Source organism: Lepidochelys kempii, chromosome 6, assembly GCF_965140285.1.
Source record: "Lepidochelys kempii isolate rLepKem1 chromosome 6, rLepKem1.hap1, whole genome shotgun sequence".
NCBI classification, from domain to species: domain Eukaryota; kingdom Metazoa; phylum Chordata; order Testudines; family Cheloniidae; genus Lepidochelys; species Lepidochelys kempii.
The window spans coordinates 87,699,743-87,717,803 of record NC_136385.1 but is presented as its reverse complement, the minus strand read 5'-3'; the positions used below and the strand labels follow the sequence as shown (position 1 = coordinate 87,717,803).

Genomic DNA, 18,061 nt, shown 5'->3' with positions numbered 1-18,061 from the left:
CGACATAAGTTGGGATTCCAGCTCCTCTAGCTGCACTAGAGGAGGGGGGATACAACAGCATTGAGGGTGCAGTGAAGAGGGACTAAACTAAAATGTGGAGTGGCACAAGCGCATGGGAGGGGGCATGGGCGCACGGAGCAAGAGGCTAAGCGGGCTGGAGGTAGGACAGGAAAACCAAGGGGCTAGCTTCAGAGGCTGGGGCGGGGCAAACAAAACAAAGATTGCAGAGGGAAATGGGTGGGCAGACAAGCAAACTGAAGCTAAAAAGGGGGGCTGGGGCAAAAGGGGGAGCAAAAGGCTGCAAAGGGCAAATGGGGCAGGTAGCAAAGGGCAAAGCTGTGAGGTGGGCAGTCCGGGGGAGGCATGTGTGCCCACGTGCGCTTGCACAAAGAGTCTGTTTAGGCTGGCTGCTGCTTCTGGCCCAAATGGTGGAATCATTGCATGGCAAGCCAAGCAAGCAGCTGAGTCCAGAGGCAGGAGCTGAGGCAGATGGTAAACAGCCAGGGAAGGTGGTGGAGGGGTCAACGGTGGTGGTAGTGGTGGGAGTTGGGGAGGGGACACGGATCGGGGGGCAGCTCCACACCACACCCCCTGTGTCCCCACAAACACAGTCAGAGCACAGTTTGAAAGTTATTCAGTTCAAAAGGCCCCCTCCACGGTGGTCTGCGAAGTCTCTAGGTGCTCCTCCACTGGTAGATGGTCCTCTTCTTCTCCTCCTCGGGGCTTCAGCAGCTCCAGGCAGCAAACTCCGCAGCAGCAGCTCCAGGAACTCCAGGTGGTGGTCCAGGCAGGCAGAAAGGACCCCTCTCAGGTGGTGATGGTGGTGGTGTCCACGGCAGCAACGGCTGGGGCTGGGGTCCCTCACTCCCCTCCTCTGGGGAGCGGACCAGCAGGCTCCCCCCCGCCCAAGGGGCTGCAGTTGGGGCAGTAGCAGCACCTGAGGGTGGGGGGGTCCAGCAGCCAGCCAGCAAACAGGTGGCAGAGAAGCGGGCGTGACATCTGGCCCAGCCAGGGGAGCAGCTAGAGCAGCAACAGCAGAAGGGAGAGCCCAGAGCCTAGCAGCAGGAACAGCACCCCTCGCCCTCCCTCTCGCTCCAGGCCAGATGGCTCCAGGAGAGTGATAGAAGGCAGATATATTAGCCCCAGGTGAAGTAGGTCCCTTTTTCCTGGGTAAGGTGACAGGGAAGGGTCCAGAACAATCAGGAACTTTCTGGAAACAATTAAGGTAGACAGGCTGATTAGAACACCTGCAGCCAATCAAGAAGCTGCTAGAATCAATTAAGGCAGGCTAATCAGGGCACCTGGGTTTAAAAAGGAGCACACTTCAGTTTGCGGCCTGTGTATGAGGAGCTAGGAGCAAGGGGCACTAGAAGCTGAGAGTGAGAAGGCGTACTACGGGAACACTGAGAAGTACAAGCATTATCAAACATCAGGAGGAAGGTCCTGTGGTGAGAATAAAGAAGGTGTTAGGAGGAGGCCATGGGGAAGTAGCCCAGGGAGTTGTAGCTGTCACACAGCTGTTACAGGAGCCACTGTAGACAGCTACAATCCACAGGGCCCTGGGCTGGAACCCAGAGTAGAGGGCGGGCCTGGGTTCCCCCCCCAACCCTCCAACTCCCACTTGATACTGGAGGAGTTGAACTGGACTGTGAGTTCCACCAGAGGGGAAGGTCTCTGGCCTGTTCCCCGATCCACTAGGTGAATCAGCAGAGACTTCGGGGATTGTTCTTCCTTTCCCCATGCTGGCCAGTGATGAGGCTAACTGAGCGAACGGCAGATTTGAGCCACGAAAGTGGCCAAACTGAGGGGTGCCGTGAACCTCTGAGGTGAGCAAATCCGCCAATAAGCGCAGGACCCACCAAGGCAGAGGAGGAACTTTGTCACACTTAGAAATTTAAAATCTTTATTAATGATATATTTCATGGGTTCACTAAATCTGCATTCACTTAATATAGCATGTCATGTACAGCTGCAAACAAAATCATTTCAAGACACTTTAATATGTCATTCTTTATATTAAGATTCCATTTACAAATAATTTATAATGGATTAATAAATGCTTAATAGGTATTATAAGCATGTTACAGTCATAAGCAGTACTTGCTATAGTTGATTATAAGTACCTCAGTAGAAAGTGTAATGAATGGTTATAAGCAACCTGTTGAACTCTACAGTTGATTAGTAAATTTTTAAATTATGCAGATTTTGCTCAGTAGTGAGCATAATTACCATTGTCAGTGTGCTTTTTTGTTTATCTAATGAATGTGATATACTTTCCCTTCTCCTCTCCAAGGATATTGTTAATACAATCATCAAGCACTGCTCTCCTCAGTTCTTTTCACTTGGTTTGCCTGGTGCTACCATGCTTATTATGGATTTCATTATTGCAGCTGGTAGAGTGGCTTCTTCCTCTTTTCTCAATGTAAGTGTTCATCAGTTCATTCTCTTTTGTGATTATATGTAATCATGAGAAGTTTAATAGAAAGAATACTATGCAACATTGTTCTTCAGCTAGTGTGTATTGACCTGTCCCAAAGAGAGAACTTAATGCTTTATTATTGAAATCACCAAGCAGTTCATTAATACATGACATTATAAAAATCCTATATAGCAGGTATAATATAAAGAATGCAAAAATTTGCTGTTTATTCCTGATGTCTGTTTAGCCTCAGAATTTCAGGAACAATTATGAGATAACACCTTTATGTGTGGTCTCTTAGTTAAGAGTTTATTTCATCTGTCCTCACCCACATGCATATCCAGAGGTTTGGTTTTGTTTTGTTTTGTTTTAATTTCTAGAAGACGTGACATTAACAAACTTTTAAGGGGAAGGAAAGCTTTTTATTGGTCCATAGCTGCTTATCCTATACATGGCAATTTAAATGTAGTAGGTTTTGTACTGATGTTGCAATGTATCCTTTGGGACTACTAAGAAGTAAAAATGTTGCAGTTGGCGTTTGTGTTGATAATCCTCCATTTTAGGAGAAGTGCATTGTATACCATAGATATTACATTGTAATTATACAAAACACTCCATGATCCACAGAAGCAATTAAATACCTTTTAGCCAGGGATGTTCATATAATACTACAACCTTCAATTAATGCTCACCATGAGTCGGTGTCATCTTGCTCTGTATACACCCTGAGATATTTAATTTTTAACTGAGCAAGGTTGGCTCTCTTCAAAATCTTGAAATATTCAGAGCTCTGTTGGTGGTGTATGTTGGAGACCTCTTGCCTCAAGAATGGGGTTCTTGGCAAAATACTTGGCAAAAAGCTTAGAAAACAACTACTGAAGGTAAATAATTTCCCCTGTATATTGGTTGAGATGATGTCAGCTTAGTTTTTGGACCATCCAGTATAATCTCTGTGGAGTTTGCTATGGTTACCCAATTACTAAAAGCTCAAACCTTCACCTTTTAAAATTATAATGACTGCCATGTACAGTTATTTACATAATTGTTAGTTTGTATTGGGAGAAGCATTTCTGCTTCCAGTGCAGACAATTTACTAATTCTTTCAATGTTTTAAATTGGATTAATTTAAATTACACGGTGGATTATGTTTTCATTTTTACAGTGTTTTCTTCTTAAAAGTGGGTTATACTTGAAATTTTTCAATGTTGTTGCTGTACAGTGACTTCCAAGAATGGGGCTGGTGGCTCTTAAAATTGCTAGCTTTTGCGTTTGTACTTTTAAATGTTTATACCTTTCCATTATTTCTGATCAGCTTGATTGGCAGAGGCATTATTTATCCTTTTAAACTTTCTATTTTGTGTTTGTAAGAAAAATATATAGAAACAGTGTTTCATCACGAAGGCTATTTAAATTATTCTCTCTTGTGGTAATACGGGATGTAGAGCCAGTACGTGGTAATGGAAATTTGACTTATCCGTTTCAACACAGCAGCTTATTTAAACAGTCTTAGTGTATATCACACAGCTGTACTTTTTGTGATAAATACAAACTGCTTGAGTTTCTCTCTGGCCTCCATATTGTCACCAGGATAAACTTAACAAAAATTCAACCTTAGGTAAAGTAGCTGTATATTTCACATTCTTAGTGCAACATGAGTAAATATTTTTGTTTTTCCCCATCCATAGGCACCAAGAGTAGAAGCACAAGTTCTGTTGGGATCTCTGGTCTGCTTTCCCAACTTATATTGTGAATTGCCAGCTCTACACCCAAACACTCCTGGCATAGTTGTGTCTCATTTCACAGATGTTAAGGTGGGAATATTGAGAATATGTGTATGGTATTGCAGCTACCAAGCTGTCTTTTTTTAGTAGTATAGTGTTCCAGGTAATTTTTACTAATATTTAGACATTCTAATATTCTTTTTAGATCTTTGTGTGTAGAAAACAAGATTTACGTCCATAAAATTTGTCAAAATAGGCTTTAAACTTCTAAACATGTAGTTATTTTGAAATTATTGTTGATCAACAAAAACCATCAAAAGTCTCTGCATATGTTCCTAAAAGTAAATATGCATTATTTTGACCATTTTGATGCTTGGTCATTGTGATCACTTGAAAAGTTTCTCAGCTTTAAACAGCTCAGAAAGAGAAGAAAAAGACTTGAAGTTTCTAGATGCACTATTTATTCCACTTGCAGTTTATTTTCTTAGGGGCTGCCAAAAGCCCCTATGTGCACCTTCATGGTGGCCACAATACATAAAATCAGGGAGACTCCAGCACATGAAGTTTTGGCTCTGTGACAGTTTAGCATAGCTGAAGGCAGTCTGGGTCATGGATCTCCTAGGATCACCTAGGGAGGTGGTAGAATCTCCTTCCTTAGAGGTTTTTAAGGTCAGGCTTGACAAAGCCCTGGCTGGGATGATTTAACTGGGAATTGGTCCTGCTTCGAGCAGGGGGTTGGACTAGATGACCTTCTGGGGTCCCTTCCAACCCTGATATTCTATGATTCTATGATCTGTGTACTTCTGAGGTTCTTAAACTGGGGGTCGTGGAATGTATTCTGGGGCAGGTTGTTAGAAGCTTTAGGAAAAAAAACTTGCTGCACATTTTACCCACAGCAATGAATAATTACCAAGGCTGATTCCTTCAGACACATCAAGTCCTCAGAAAGTGCTGTGCATTTGACTCTAGATGGCACTGTGCATTTTGATGGATTTCTAGTAAGCTTGTATAGCGTTATACAAGGTCGTTGCCATCTGTACCCTAAACCATTTGCTACAATGAAGTGTGCACATTTAATTGTACGCATTGACCACAATCACAGTTTTGCTTTTGCTCTTATTACAATGGATTGTTGACTTATTCGTGCAACAGAAAAAAAAGAATAAGCCCGTGTATTTTATAGCAGGGCCGTTATTTTTTTTCTAAAGATTTTTGTGGAGACATTTCTGGCAACTGAGTTTGAACATTTTCATCTTCTGTTTTAGGAACTCACAATCAAAACTGTATTAAGTTCTGCAAGAGAGGAGCCGTCGGGCCCTGCACGGTAGGTCATACTCTAACAAGTGATGAAAGGCTGCCATATTATTGGATAATTTCTATAATAATAACTATTAGCATTCACTAAGGTACCCCATAGTTCTTGTATAATTACAGTATATTCAAGTAGGTATGTTCTCCTTTTAGTGCTTGTCTATATAGTCCACTAACGGTGCACGTGCACCCTGCACACTTTTGCCAGCAGTATCTGTTGGGGACTGCGTCTGTACCCTGAGAGCCCTCATGCCTCTGTCCAAGGACATAAAGGGCAGGATGACCCCAACCGCTCCTCAATTCTTTCTCACACCCTGTGGCTTTGGGTCAGAACTTTGTAATATCTGAGCCCTCACTGAACTTTGCAGTGTTTGAACTCTTGCTCACCGGACAGCCTCCTAATAGTTTGTAAATAGCTCTAGGTAGTGATTGTTAGGTAGTTGTTAGTTTAGTGCAGGGGTGGGCAAACTAAGGCCCACAGACCGCTTCTGTCCTATCAGACGTTTTTATCTGGGCCTCAAGCTCCTGCCAGAGAGCGGGGTCAGGGACTTGCCCCGCTCCACTCGGCGCTCCCTGACTCTCAATTCCCTTGATGAGTATCATCTTCTGGCATGCATAGCCATGCTGCGTAGGCGTGACTTCACCACGCTTTTTCCAGGATCGTAACCCCGCCACTACGTGGCAGTCCCGCCCCATGCAGCAGCGCACCCAATCCCTTCCCAGTCTCCTACGGCCCCACCCTCAACAACCTCAAAACCACCCAGGGACCGCAACCGTCCCAGCTAGTGTTCCATGGCGGTGCCTGGTACGGCCGCCTTGGTGTCGCTCCTGGCAGGGCCCCTAGGAGTCCCTGATACTGCCCTTGTAGAGCATTTTCTTCCCCTACCCCCCGCCACACTCCATGAGTCCCCCCTCTCCCCACCTCAGTAACATTCCTTATAGAGCCCCCCTCCCCCACCAGGCAGTCATGGCCCACCATACAATTTCCATACCCAGATGCGGCCCTCAGGCCAAAAAGTTTGCCCACCCCGATTTAGTGAATAGTTTAGTGCAGTGTTGCTTTTTAATTCATTCCTTTAGTTTATCCTGCCTCTGCTGTATCAGAGTAGAAGTGTCTGGGGTTTAAGAACTGTCCTTCATGTGAATAATGCCCCTCAATGATAAGAACACCAGATGCTAAATGTATTTGGGAGAAGGGCATATTGTTGATAGGTACTCAATTTGTAAGTCCTTCTCAAAAAGAACACAAAAAGCTAGGGAGCCACACTCACCAATGGGTTTATGGAAAGATCAATGCATCCCTCCTCAGATCCAGGAGCAACGAAGGCTGAAAACCTAGAGCAATTATCTTTTAAAAATACTCCCATCATCTCATCAGCGCACTGCTTTGATGTGCAAGTAACTAAGGGCATGCCTACAGCGGTGCAACTGTCCATATGTAGCTGTGCTGCTGCAGCACATCAGGTGAAGAAGCTCTGTGCTAGCAAGAGAGAGCTCTTCCATCGGCCTAATAAAACCACCTCCATGAATGGCAGAAGCTATGTCAGCAGGAGAAGCTCTCCCACCAACATAGTGCTGCGCACCAAGCGCTTATGTCGGTGTAACTTATGTCACTCGGGAGAAGGGGGGATACTCTCACCCCTGAGCAGCAGAAGTTATGCCAGCATAGGCTATAGTGTAAACATAGCCTAAGGATCTTCCTTTTCAGCTGATAATAGCTGTCCTAGCAGGGGAGGAAAGGAAGATTCTAACCCTAAAAAGTGTAAAACTCCACATTTACCCTTGGAGAAGAGTAATGCAAAGCCCAGAAAGGGTCCTTCTGCAACACATGCAGACTCTTGTCACCAATCCTTAGTACCAATCTCTTCAGTGCATAAGAAATTGCCCACACCAAAGCGCATAGTACTCACTATCCCTGTACCAACGCAGTCTGTTCACATACCTTTGGTACCAGAGTTTTTGGTACTGAGGACTTACATGGTACCTAGAGAGTAATCTGTCTCTTTGATAGTGGTCTCACTATTAGCATTCACTAAGGTACCCCATAGTGGTACTAACTGCTTATTAGACCCTGGTACAGAGCACACCTGCAGTACCAGCCAGAAGTTGCATAGAGGGTCTGTCTTGCATCTCTGTCACAATGTCTCCACTACTAAAGAAGGAGTGCTGCTTCTCCTTCTCAGCTTCTGATGATGGTGGAGAGCCCTCTCCCTCTCATTCCCTGGGAATTAAATACATACATCTCTGATAGGGAGTCTAGGTCTCATTATCATTACCCTTTTTCTGAAGTTCACATGAACCCTATTTCTTGGTATCTTCCACCATGGTCCCCTGGTCCCTATGCTTTACAGAACCCTTGGCCCTATTGGGCTCGATAAGGCTTTCAGTGTGCCAGTTGGTCAGCATTTGCAACATGTTCCAGACCTATATCTCCACTTCTATTGTCACAAAGAATAGCACTTTTAACTATTCAAGAACCAGATGCTTCTGCTGAACATCTAGACTAAGGCTCTGAAGAAGTTAAAATGATGATCTCATTATTCTAGCTCACATAACCTTGCCATCTCCTCATATGGCTATAGTTTTGTTAATGCCTTCTTCATAGCCAGAGGGCAAAGCATCTTTTTGGGCATTTCTCAGCAGAATGGCAGATGTGCTAGAGATCCTAGTAGAAGTTGTCAAAGGGAAGTCATACAAGCTCTGTGACATCTTGGATACAACCATGCCAGGTCGTCTAGTGATGCCTGCTAATGAAGGCACCTTGTGAAATTGCTCTGGCAGAAACTGGCCTCTCTAGCTTCAACTTGCAAGCATTTACAGCAACAATATCAAGTACCATCTACAGGTTTCATACAGTTTTATATACATCCTGCTCCAAGATTCTCATAGTGTTAGCAGTCCATGAAAAGATGAATCATCAAGGTCCTTCCAAATCTACCACTTGAGATAAGGCACTTAAGAAGTAGACTTAATTAAGTGCAAAAATTGCTTCTTTGCAAGCCTACAGATGAGAATAGCCAATTTGCTAGCATTACTGGCAACATTTGACTATTTGAATTATGATAACCTCTCCAAATTGCTAATAAAATCCCACAGGACTGCAGGGGAAAAAAAGATCTTACTCAGAAGACTAATGAGGCCTTGCATTCTTTAGGAGTGTATTCATCTGCTTTGAAGAGGAAAGCAGGTAGGCCTCAGTCTTACCTTACACACTCATATTACCCTCAATACAGACCACCTCAGCCCCCAAGAAAGCATCAGAAGTTCCAGAGGAAAAAACCATCAGCATCCTCTCTATCATCTTCACATTCATCTACATCCTAGAGGAAGAGAATTTGCCAAGAGCTATGTATGACTTCTAGTTGCTCACTCTGTTATTTCCCCCCTTTTGGAAACTCTCTTTTTTATTTTCATCGCATGTGGAGAACCATAACAGACCATGGGGCTATGGAGGTAGTAAAACCAGGATACTCCATTAAATACCTACCCTTTCCACTTGAATCTTCCCCCTCCTTCTCCAGGGGACCCCCTCCCCATTAGAGCATGCTGCATCAAGAAGTTGAGTCACTTGTAACTTTTGGTGCAATAAGAGATTCCAACAGAATTCAGAAGGAAAGGGGTTTACTCCCAATATTTTCTGATAGCAAAGGAAAAGGGGGTCTCCTGACTAATTCTGGATTTGAGACAGCTGAATACTTTCATCTGCAGATTCAAGTTAAAGATGGTAACCCTGGCCTCCATAATTCTCTCCCTAGATCCACAGGAGTCATACTCAGCTCTTGACCTTCAAGATTCCTACTTCTGTGTAGATGTCCATCATACCTACAGAAAATATCTAAGATTTCAAGTGGGCAGTTCCCATTATCAGTACCAGGAATTGCAATTTGGACTGTCAGGGACACCGAGGGCATTCACCAAATGCCTGGCTGTTGTAACAACCTACTTGAGTAATCGATGAGTCATACTTTACCCATAGATCAGTAACTGGCTCACCTGAGGCAAGTCTCCTCATTGACTCTTTTCAGCAGACTCTCCAGCTCTTTGCTTCCCTCAGGGATTCAGTGCAGTCCTATTCTTCCAGCTTCCACATATCTCCCCCACTGCGATCCAACCCCCTTCCTGCCTTTGAACTTCTATCTATCATACTGTACTCTTCCCCTTCCCTTGATGTACCTGTCAATTGCTACCCACTTCTCTCCTTCTCACCTTACTTATTTTGACTCTGTACTATCTCTTCATTGTCTTTCAATTTCCCACATTAGCCTTGCAACTGCAACTTTTCATGTTAACTTCCCATTCAATCATTTCTTCTCCCATTTCCTCTCCTTCATCTTCATGTTTAGCCTTCATCTCTGAGTCATGTCTTGCACATGTGAAAATGGCCACTCCTTGGACTTTATCTTCACTCAGCAATATTCCCTCCCTGACCTATCAATTGCTGAATTCTTTCTCTGACCACCATCTTCTCCTCTCCAGTGCCCTTGATTCTCTCCTTCATCCACACTGACTCTGTAATCAACTCCTTAGACTTCTCCTACCATAAAGTCCACCCTTCCAAACTCCTGTCCTGTCTTGTACCTCACATCTGTTCGCTCTACTCATGTGCTAAAGAAAATCAATGTAGATTTCTTCCACTAAGATTCGCCATCTCCTCTTTATTGCAAATATGAAGTATTAAAACATCCATGAGCAAGACCCAAAACACAAAACTAAACCCATGGCTTTGTCTTTTTGTTCTGTGTTTGTACAGTGGGGTACTGGTCCATGACTGAGACTCCTAGGTGCTATTATGATGCAAATAATAATAAATAGGATGTCTTAAAAATCATGAGATTTTTAAAAATACTGATCTGTGTTTGGTTTTGGTCTGTTTCTTGATTATTTTTTTTAACCTGTAGAGGGTAGCCCTAACCCACAATTTGTGTGTGCTAATTGCAGATTGAATTTTTAATCTGAAAAGTATATGCACTATTGCAGGTGTCCTTCCTTTTCCCCCGGCCTTCAACTGCTTGGCAGGGAACTCCACTTTTACCCTATTCTAGCCTCTGGGGTGAGGAATTGAGATTCTTGTAATTTTAAAAATCATTTATATAGCATCATAAATTAAGGTTTTTGTTTTTCTTGTTTTGGAAACTGTAGTTATGTATTTAATGTATCTTGGAAGGCAGTCCAGAAATCACAAATATCATATATTATATAGTTTTTATTGCAGGTAGCTGAGCATTCTTAGAATCTTGAGTTCTTCTTTTAATGTGTCAGTGTAGATCCTGCTGTAGGTGTGCATGTGCTTCATACACATGAGCTTGGACTCTTTTGAATAGCAGTGTTTGTCAGGGCTTCTCATGTGCCTTGTTTGAGGGCATAAAGGGCGGAGTGGCCACAACCCTCCTTCAGTTCCCTCTTACCACCTGTGGCCGCAAGACAGAACTCTGACTGTCTGACCCAATTCCAAGTCATGAAGAAATCTCTTTTCCCCTTATTGAGATTTTTTTTAGTTGGGCATTCTTCGCCCCTCCCTTCCCTCCCAAAGGAAGTGAATAAGCAAGGCGAGACCCTCCTATACATTCAGATATACCAGGGTGAAATACTTTGCACCAACCATTGGTAATGGCAGATTCTAAGCCAACGGGGTTTAAATGCTGTACTACTTGCAATGGTCTGATGCCCTTAATTGGTGGACACAGCAGATGCCTCTTCTGCCTTGGGGAAGGTAATATCCCTAACAAATTTTCATATGCCTGTCCTTCTCATCTCACACTGGAAAATCTTGAGACCAGGACTCAAACTACACTTCATGGAGCAATCCATGAAGTTGCATTTGATCCAGGCATTGAAACGTCCTCCAAACCAGAGCTGAGGTTTGCAAGTGCCTACATCTTTGATTCCAGAAGAGAGAAGAAATCTAAAAGGGTTCCAAGACCATCAACATCAGGGCTGGGTTTCCCGAAGCTGACCACATTGGCACCAACATCCGGGGAAAGTGATTTGACAAGTAAAGTACCAACACTGAGTGCAAATACAACTCAGAGTGGTCAAACAACCATCCTTCAAGGACTTGAGGCCAAGAGATAAGTGCTCAACTGTCTATGATGTTGAAGGCAAAGTCAGCGAAGAAGGCTTGAGCAACTGTCACACTGGTATAAATATTGACGGCAAGATCCAACCCAATACAGACCCTGGCACCAACCAGCAAGCCCTTTGACAACTCAGGTATGCCTTCAAGGAGACACCACCACCCTCCTCTTTTCACTGGCACCAGCAATATCCATGCTAGAATCCTAGCCTGTGACACTGCCATCCCCAGAGATACACTTTTCCTCACTGTCTCTGAGGAACCTGCTACAAGCAGGGAACCTTCTTCAAAGAGACAGGAGTGATACCCTAAAGAGAATGATTTTGAGGGCAGTGCTGAAGTCTTAAGTGTTTACACTCCAGTACCATCCTGTATGTCCTTCTGGTACCAGCCCCCTTAAAGACAAAATACCATTTTAGTCTTCTTTGTCATATCAAATTTCCTCCCAAAGGCAGGTTTGACAAGACACTTGAGAGCTACCTCAAAATCATCCCAGAGTTGACCTTTGGAAGCCATCTTGCCCCTTTCTATTGAGCATGATTGGAGATTATGGCCAACACAGGAGTGCTGGACATCACCACCCATTCCTCTTCTGGAACTCTTCTCGCAGGAGCCTATTACTAAAAGTGGCCTCAGTGCTTCATCTAGGAGCCATAGAAGAGGTTCTGCAGAAGTTCAGAGAGAGAGAGAGAGAGGCAGGCGTCTATTCCTGGTATTTTCTTACTCCACAGAAGAAAGGGGATCTTCATCCTATCATAGACCTGAAGAAACTGACAGATACATATACTGCCTGAGATTCAGGATGGTAACACTTAACTCCATTATCCAGTCATTGCAGGCTCAGGAGTAGTTAATGGCTCTTGACTTATAGAAAACATACTTCCACACTGCCATCCACCTTGCCTGCAGGAAGTACCTGAGATTTACGGTGGGGCCAAGCCATTATCAGTACACGGGACTGCCCTTTGGACTCTCTGCAGCACCGAGAGTCTTTACAAAAGTGCCTCATTGTACATGCACACCTAAGGAAAAAAATCATCCATGTATATCCATATCTAGACGACTAGCTGATCAGAAGCAGATCACATAAGGAAGTTCTCTGACAAACCTCAACTATGTGCTACCTCTGTTTGCCAGCTGGGCCTCCTGGCAAACTACAAGAAATCATCTCATGATAGAATTCATATGGGCCAGGATAGATTCCATAAGGGTGAGGGCATGCTTATCTTAGGACTGAATCCTCTCACTGGAGTTGTTAATAAACATGGTGGTATTGCACCTGGCTGTAACAGTATGGCCTTGCCTCACATTATTAGGCCATATGTCTGTATGTACATATGGGACATTGCTTGCCAGACTTCATCTCACACCTCTACAGCTCTGGCTCAGATCAGTGTACTCTCCTGCGAAGAATCAGATGAGCGAGAGCTTCAATTCTATCTTGTGTCTTTGCAGTGCTGATTTGGTACCTGCATCCCAACAGTGTTTAAAAATGGGGTACTGTCTGTGACCCATCACCACCCAAGGCATTAATCACAGAAGCATGTGGAACAGGCTGAGAATCCCACCTGAATCATCTGCAAATACAAGAGATGTGGTCCTCAGAGGATGTAAAATGACATACATGAGGGGGTACCTGCTCTGAAGCAATAACTGCCAGAAAACAATAACTCTGGAACTGGTGCTACCTGCATGACATGCCCACTAGCCATGCACCTCTTGGGAGCGAACAGTGACTTGACAGACTTTCTAAGTAGACAATCTCTCACCAGCCATGAGTGGACACTGCTGAAATCCATCACCTACTTGATATTCCACCAATGGGAGGATCCAGTGATAGACCTGTTTGCCACCAAGAACAACATCAATTGCCTAGACTTCTGTTCCACAGGAGACATGAGCCTGGGATGCTTGCTGGACACCCATCTGCATTGAAATTGGGACATTCTTTATGCCTTCCCACTGATTCTCCTAATCTCCAGGTTGATTGCTACAGGCAGATGAGACTAGGCCAGGCTTATTCTCATAGCTCGTTACTGGCTGAGACATTTCGGGCTGATGGACCTGTAGCAGATGTTCATGCAACCACTGATCAGGCTCCCAGATTGCCCAGACCTGTTTTTCCAAGATCAGGGTCAAAAATTGCACCCAGAACTGAAACTGTTGCCACTGTTGGCGAGGATGTTGGCTGGCTGAGCGCCTGGAAAGAACCGCACCTCACATGTTCAGGAAATCCTAATACAAAGCAGAAAACTGTTCATGAGACATACATCTTCAAATAGAACAGACTCGCGGTGGCCAAAACCCACTGCAGCCACTCCGATATTGAGGATTCTGGACTATTTGCTGTAACTAACACTCTGGGCTTCCATTTAGTTCAGTCAAGGTTCATGTTGCAGCAGTATCTTCCTCTAATACAGTCATTCTCAGTCCTCTCTCATCCAACAGTATTCAGATTCCTTAAGGGTTTTCTACATGCATATTCATCATTTAGAGTATCTACTCTAGCACAGGAAATCAACATTGTCTTTCTAAAGCCCCTCTTGGGGCGCTCCATCTATCATCTTAGACTATAAATAGTCTTTCTAGTAGTTGTCACCTCAGAAGAATGAGCAAGCTTCAGGCACTTGTGGTAGAGCCCCCATGCACTTTGTTTCAACAAACAAGATTGTACTGAGACCTCTTGCAAAATTTATCCCCAAAGTGGTTTCTAAGTTCCACTTAAACCAGTCAATCAACTTACTTGTGTTCTTCTGAAAGCCACATTCCATACAAGCGGAGAAGAAACTTCACACCCTAGAAATATCCAGACCTCTTCAATACTGCATCAACAGGACCAAATCTATTGTGGCTATTGTTGACTGCTCCAAAGGATCAGGCCATTGTGTCACAAAGACTTACAAAATGGGTAAGTCATTATCTCACTGTAGTACCAGTTAGCTGCTGTACCTCTCCCACCAACTACTAAGGCCCTTTCCACCAGTGCCCATGTAGTATCCTTGGCTTGTTTCCAAAACATACAGATATCAGGAATTTGAAAGGCTTTCATCCCCGCGTTAGGAGCTTTTGGCTAACACAAGCTTTCTAGGGAGTGTTGTGGCCACTCTGCTATTTATGCTCTTATACAGGAGCATGAGAAAGCAGAGGATGCATGTGCAGTCCCAACGGACACTGCTATTCAAAAGATTGTGAGCTCATGCGCATAGAGAGAACCACACTGACTGCAACATCTCAAAAAACTACAGTTAATGCAGGGTAAGTAACCATTCCTTATCTGTTTTTTGTTATCTAACCTTGTTTTGCAGATGTGTTGCTCTTTGCAGCCTTGGCATTTGGATCTGTGAGGAACTGGTTCATGAATCACATCATCCTCAGATCAAGGAAGCACTGAATGTGATTTGTGTCTCTTTGAAGGTAAGAGACTAGGTGTACTGCAATCTGTTACAACTTAAATTAAAAATGATTTACATCAAAGTCCAGTGTGCAAATTAACTAGTTAATCCTCAACTCTGAATTTGTCAAGTGTCATTTTACAGATGATGAGAGTGAGATACAAGTTAAGTGACTTGCCCTACGCAGTTTAGTGATTTAGTGTCAGACAGGGTTACATACAGAAGTCCCTGGCTTCCAGTCCTGTGTTCACTCTGAAGCAAAAGAATTAATTCATTTTAAAGATGAAACTAACATTTTTATTACCTGCCAAAGCAAGTCATTGCTTAATATCTAAAGGCCAGATTGTGTGCTGAAGGGGAAGGCACAAGGAGTATCCCTTCCTTACACACCTGCACAAGTGCCAGTCACATTTATAGTCCCTGCGGACTGAGCCTCAGGAACTTCTTCTTCATAGTGCAAGCCACCCTAAATGGAGCAGAGGAGGCAGAACAATAGCTCTGTCTCTGCTCTTGACCAGTCAGCAACTCTGATGAGATGTGCAAGCAGAGTATGCTGTACCATCCTAAGGGATGTGTTACCTGTGCACTTGAGAGCTCCAAGAGGTATTATGCCTTTCTGGGGCAAAGTGCCTCTCAGAGCTCACATTGGGGCAGTGCAGCACAACGTATAATATGAACCTAAAGCAGGTTACAACTTTGCACTGTTGTAGTTTATGATGAAATCATCTATAGGAAAGGAATAACAGAACTCTAATTTTGGCAAAAAAGTAAAGGAAGAAATTGATTTTACTACTGTCTTACTTTAGAATATATTTGTAAAATTATCAAGTACATTTTGTTAATGATGAGGAATTTTACAGTTTGTTCACAAAGTTTTTCACTTCCCCCTCAATATGATCTGGGTAATTTATAAAACTAAAACTTTTACAATTTTAGGTTGTGTGGATGTTTGTTATAAAAACCTCTAGATTTTCATGTGTTCTGGATAGCCAGGTGGGGTGAAGGATTATTGTCCATGGGATTGCTATTTTGGCATTTGTTCACTCATTTGTACCTTATTTAGACATGGGTGCTATACACAAATATTTTGAAAAGCACTATATTCAAATATAGCTAGTAGCAATTGTGGACCAATATCACCGCAGTACTACTTGATGGAGGAGATTTATTGTGGAGTGATCTTGTCCTTTCCTTTGGGAGTGGTAGGACCCTCATTATTCTGAAACAGCCTTAAGTTTCTGTAGTGATCATTAAGGCTACGATTTAGTCACTGAAAAAAGAACAATGAATACTTGTGGCACCTTAGAGACTAACACTTAGTCACTGGTATTTTTAGTAAAAGTCATGGGCAATAACCAAAAAGTCACAGTCAGTGACATGTCCATGACTTTACTAAAAATACCCCTAACTCAGTCTTAGATGCTGGGGGGATGCTGCTCCGGGGCAGCCTGGGACTAGTTGCCTGGTTGGGCAGCCCTGGGGTCAGCTGCAAAAGTCACAGAAGTCATGGAAAGTCACGGCTTCTGTGACCTCTGTGAAAGACTTGCAGCCTTAATGATGGTATTCTATAGCTTCCTTGACAATCTTGTCCATTGCCAAGCTTGTTCTTTAGCCAATCTTCCTTCTCCCCCCCCCCTTCCAACTCAAATATGTAAACTATATTTTTCCCTATTAAAAACCATTCCTTACTATTCTGTCATTTATTGAATAATCAGAATACCTGGCTCCTACCCACTTCATAGCATCTTTATTACCTAAACATTTTGCAGACTGGTATATTTCTCAACAGCATGCTCTGTTTTCTTAACCTTTCCTAATAAGTCTTATTTTCAAAACCTTTCTTAATTTTCCTTATTCTCACCTGAACTCTCTACAGATAGTCTTTTTTGTCTGTGGTAAACAGAATGGTGGTGCACCTTTGGAGGCTAACCCTTGCCAAGTGGAGCTAAATAATTCTGATGTTTTCAGCACTGTTCTTTTAGTAATTAAACACCATATTGCCATTGCCTATTTTGCCACATCACGTTTTAGGTGTGACACCTTCTCAGTGACCTGATAGTCTCTCCAGTATCCTATAGCTTGTACATTTGATGGTTTGAGCCAATTTCTGTGTGAATTTGATATTAGACAAATGTCACAATTGATTTTAACTCATCTCTCCAATTTATCAAACTTGTGCAATATTTTAATCCTGTCATCCAAAATAATTTGTTTTCCCGTTTGTTCTCCCATTCTTTTTATTAACAATTATTTTAAACCAGTATCTTGTAATAAGTGCACTTAAGTATGGACTAGTTGGTGCTTGAATTGAAAAACACTGCTGCAAGTTGGCAAAAACTTTGGAGCATGCCACCTTTTCTGTCACCTTGAACACTGGGGTAAAATATTTGCAAATGTACTGTCTAATATGAAAAGTTCTTAAATACAGTTTTGCGTCATGGAGAAACAAGCCAGATGTAGATTGGTACATCAATAATGTCTTGGCTTCCACATCGTCAAGGATTTGGACTCCCAGAGTGGGTTATTTTCTTGTTGGGAGAGGAATGAATGGCTACAGATACAGGAAGCTATATTTCTAGTCTAAAGTATTGACAAGTACAGTATGTACACCATTGAACAGGAGTGTAGATGTCATAAGCAAATTGCTTGCTTATAACTCGGATGCAGAAACTCATTCAGAACTCCAGCCAATAAGCTATGTCCAACTGTAGCCAGCAGTTTTTCTGTAAACACTATGAAGATGCTGCTGTCTCTCTTAACCACACTGAAAGTCTCAGCATGAAAGATGCTAATTGGCCATCTGTACCACTGCAGCTAGAGGTTATGTACGACTCAATAATATTTTGGGCTTGGAGTGACTTCAAAGCCTTCCAAAAAATACCTGTTGCTGACACCAGTTATCAGAAATGGGTTCAGCTGAACCAGTGTTGAATGTATCATACAGTGTGAGGCTTAAGGAACTCAATATATTTAGTTTATTGAAGAGATGGTTAAGAGGTGGCTTGGTCACTGTGCATAAGTGCTTACACATGGAAAAAATGTATCTGATAGCGAGGGGACTTTTCAACCTTGCTGGCAAAGGCACAACAAGATCCAAGGGCTGGAAGTTGAAGCTAGACAAATTCAGCTCTGAAATAAAATGCAA

General features: G+C 43.1%; 1 protein-coding gene across 16 annotated transcripts in view; it reads left to right on the top strand.

Annotated features, from left to right (window-relative positions):
• The window catches only part of RALGAPA1 (Ral GTPase activating protein catalytic subunit alpha 1), a 231,499-nt gene that overhangs the window by 113,811 nt on the left and 99,627 nt on the right, over nucleotides 1–18,061 (top strand). For 15 of the 16 annotated variants that reach the window (XR_012159487.2, XM_073349047.2, XM_073349040.2 and 12 more), the window contains 4 exons: nucleotides 2,294–2,422; nucleotides 4,105–4,230; nucleotides 5,406–5,464; nucleotides 14,830–14,938. Coding sequence is in view for 15 of the 16 variants with exons in the window: in XM_073349047.2 (XP_073205148.1) it covers nucleotides 2,294–2,422; nucleotides 4,105–4,230; nucleotides 5,406–5,464; nucleotides 14,830–14,938 (423 nt within the window). In the remaining variant the exon portion in view is untranslated. The remainder of the gene's footprint in view (nucleotides 1–2,293; nucleotides 2,423–4,104; nucleotides 4,231–5,405; nucleotides 5,465–14,829; nucleotides 14,939–18,061) is intronic. The other variant, XM_073349039.2, reaches the window with a different exon arrangement.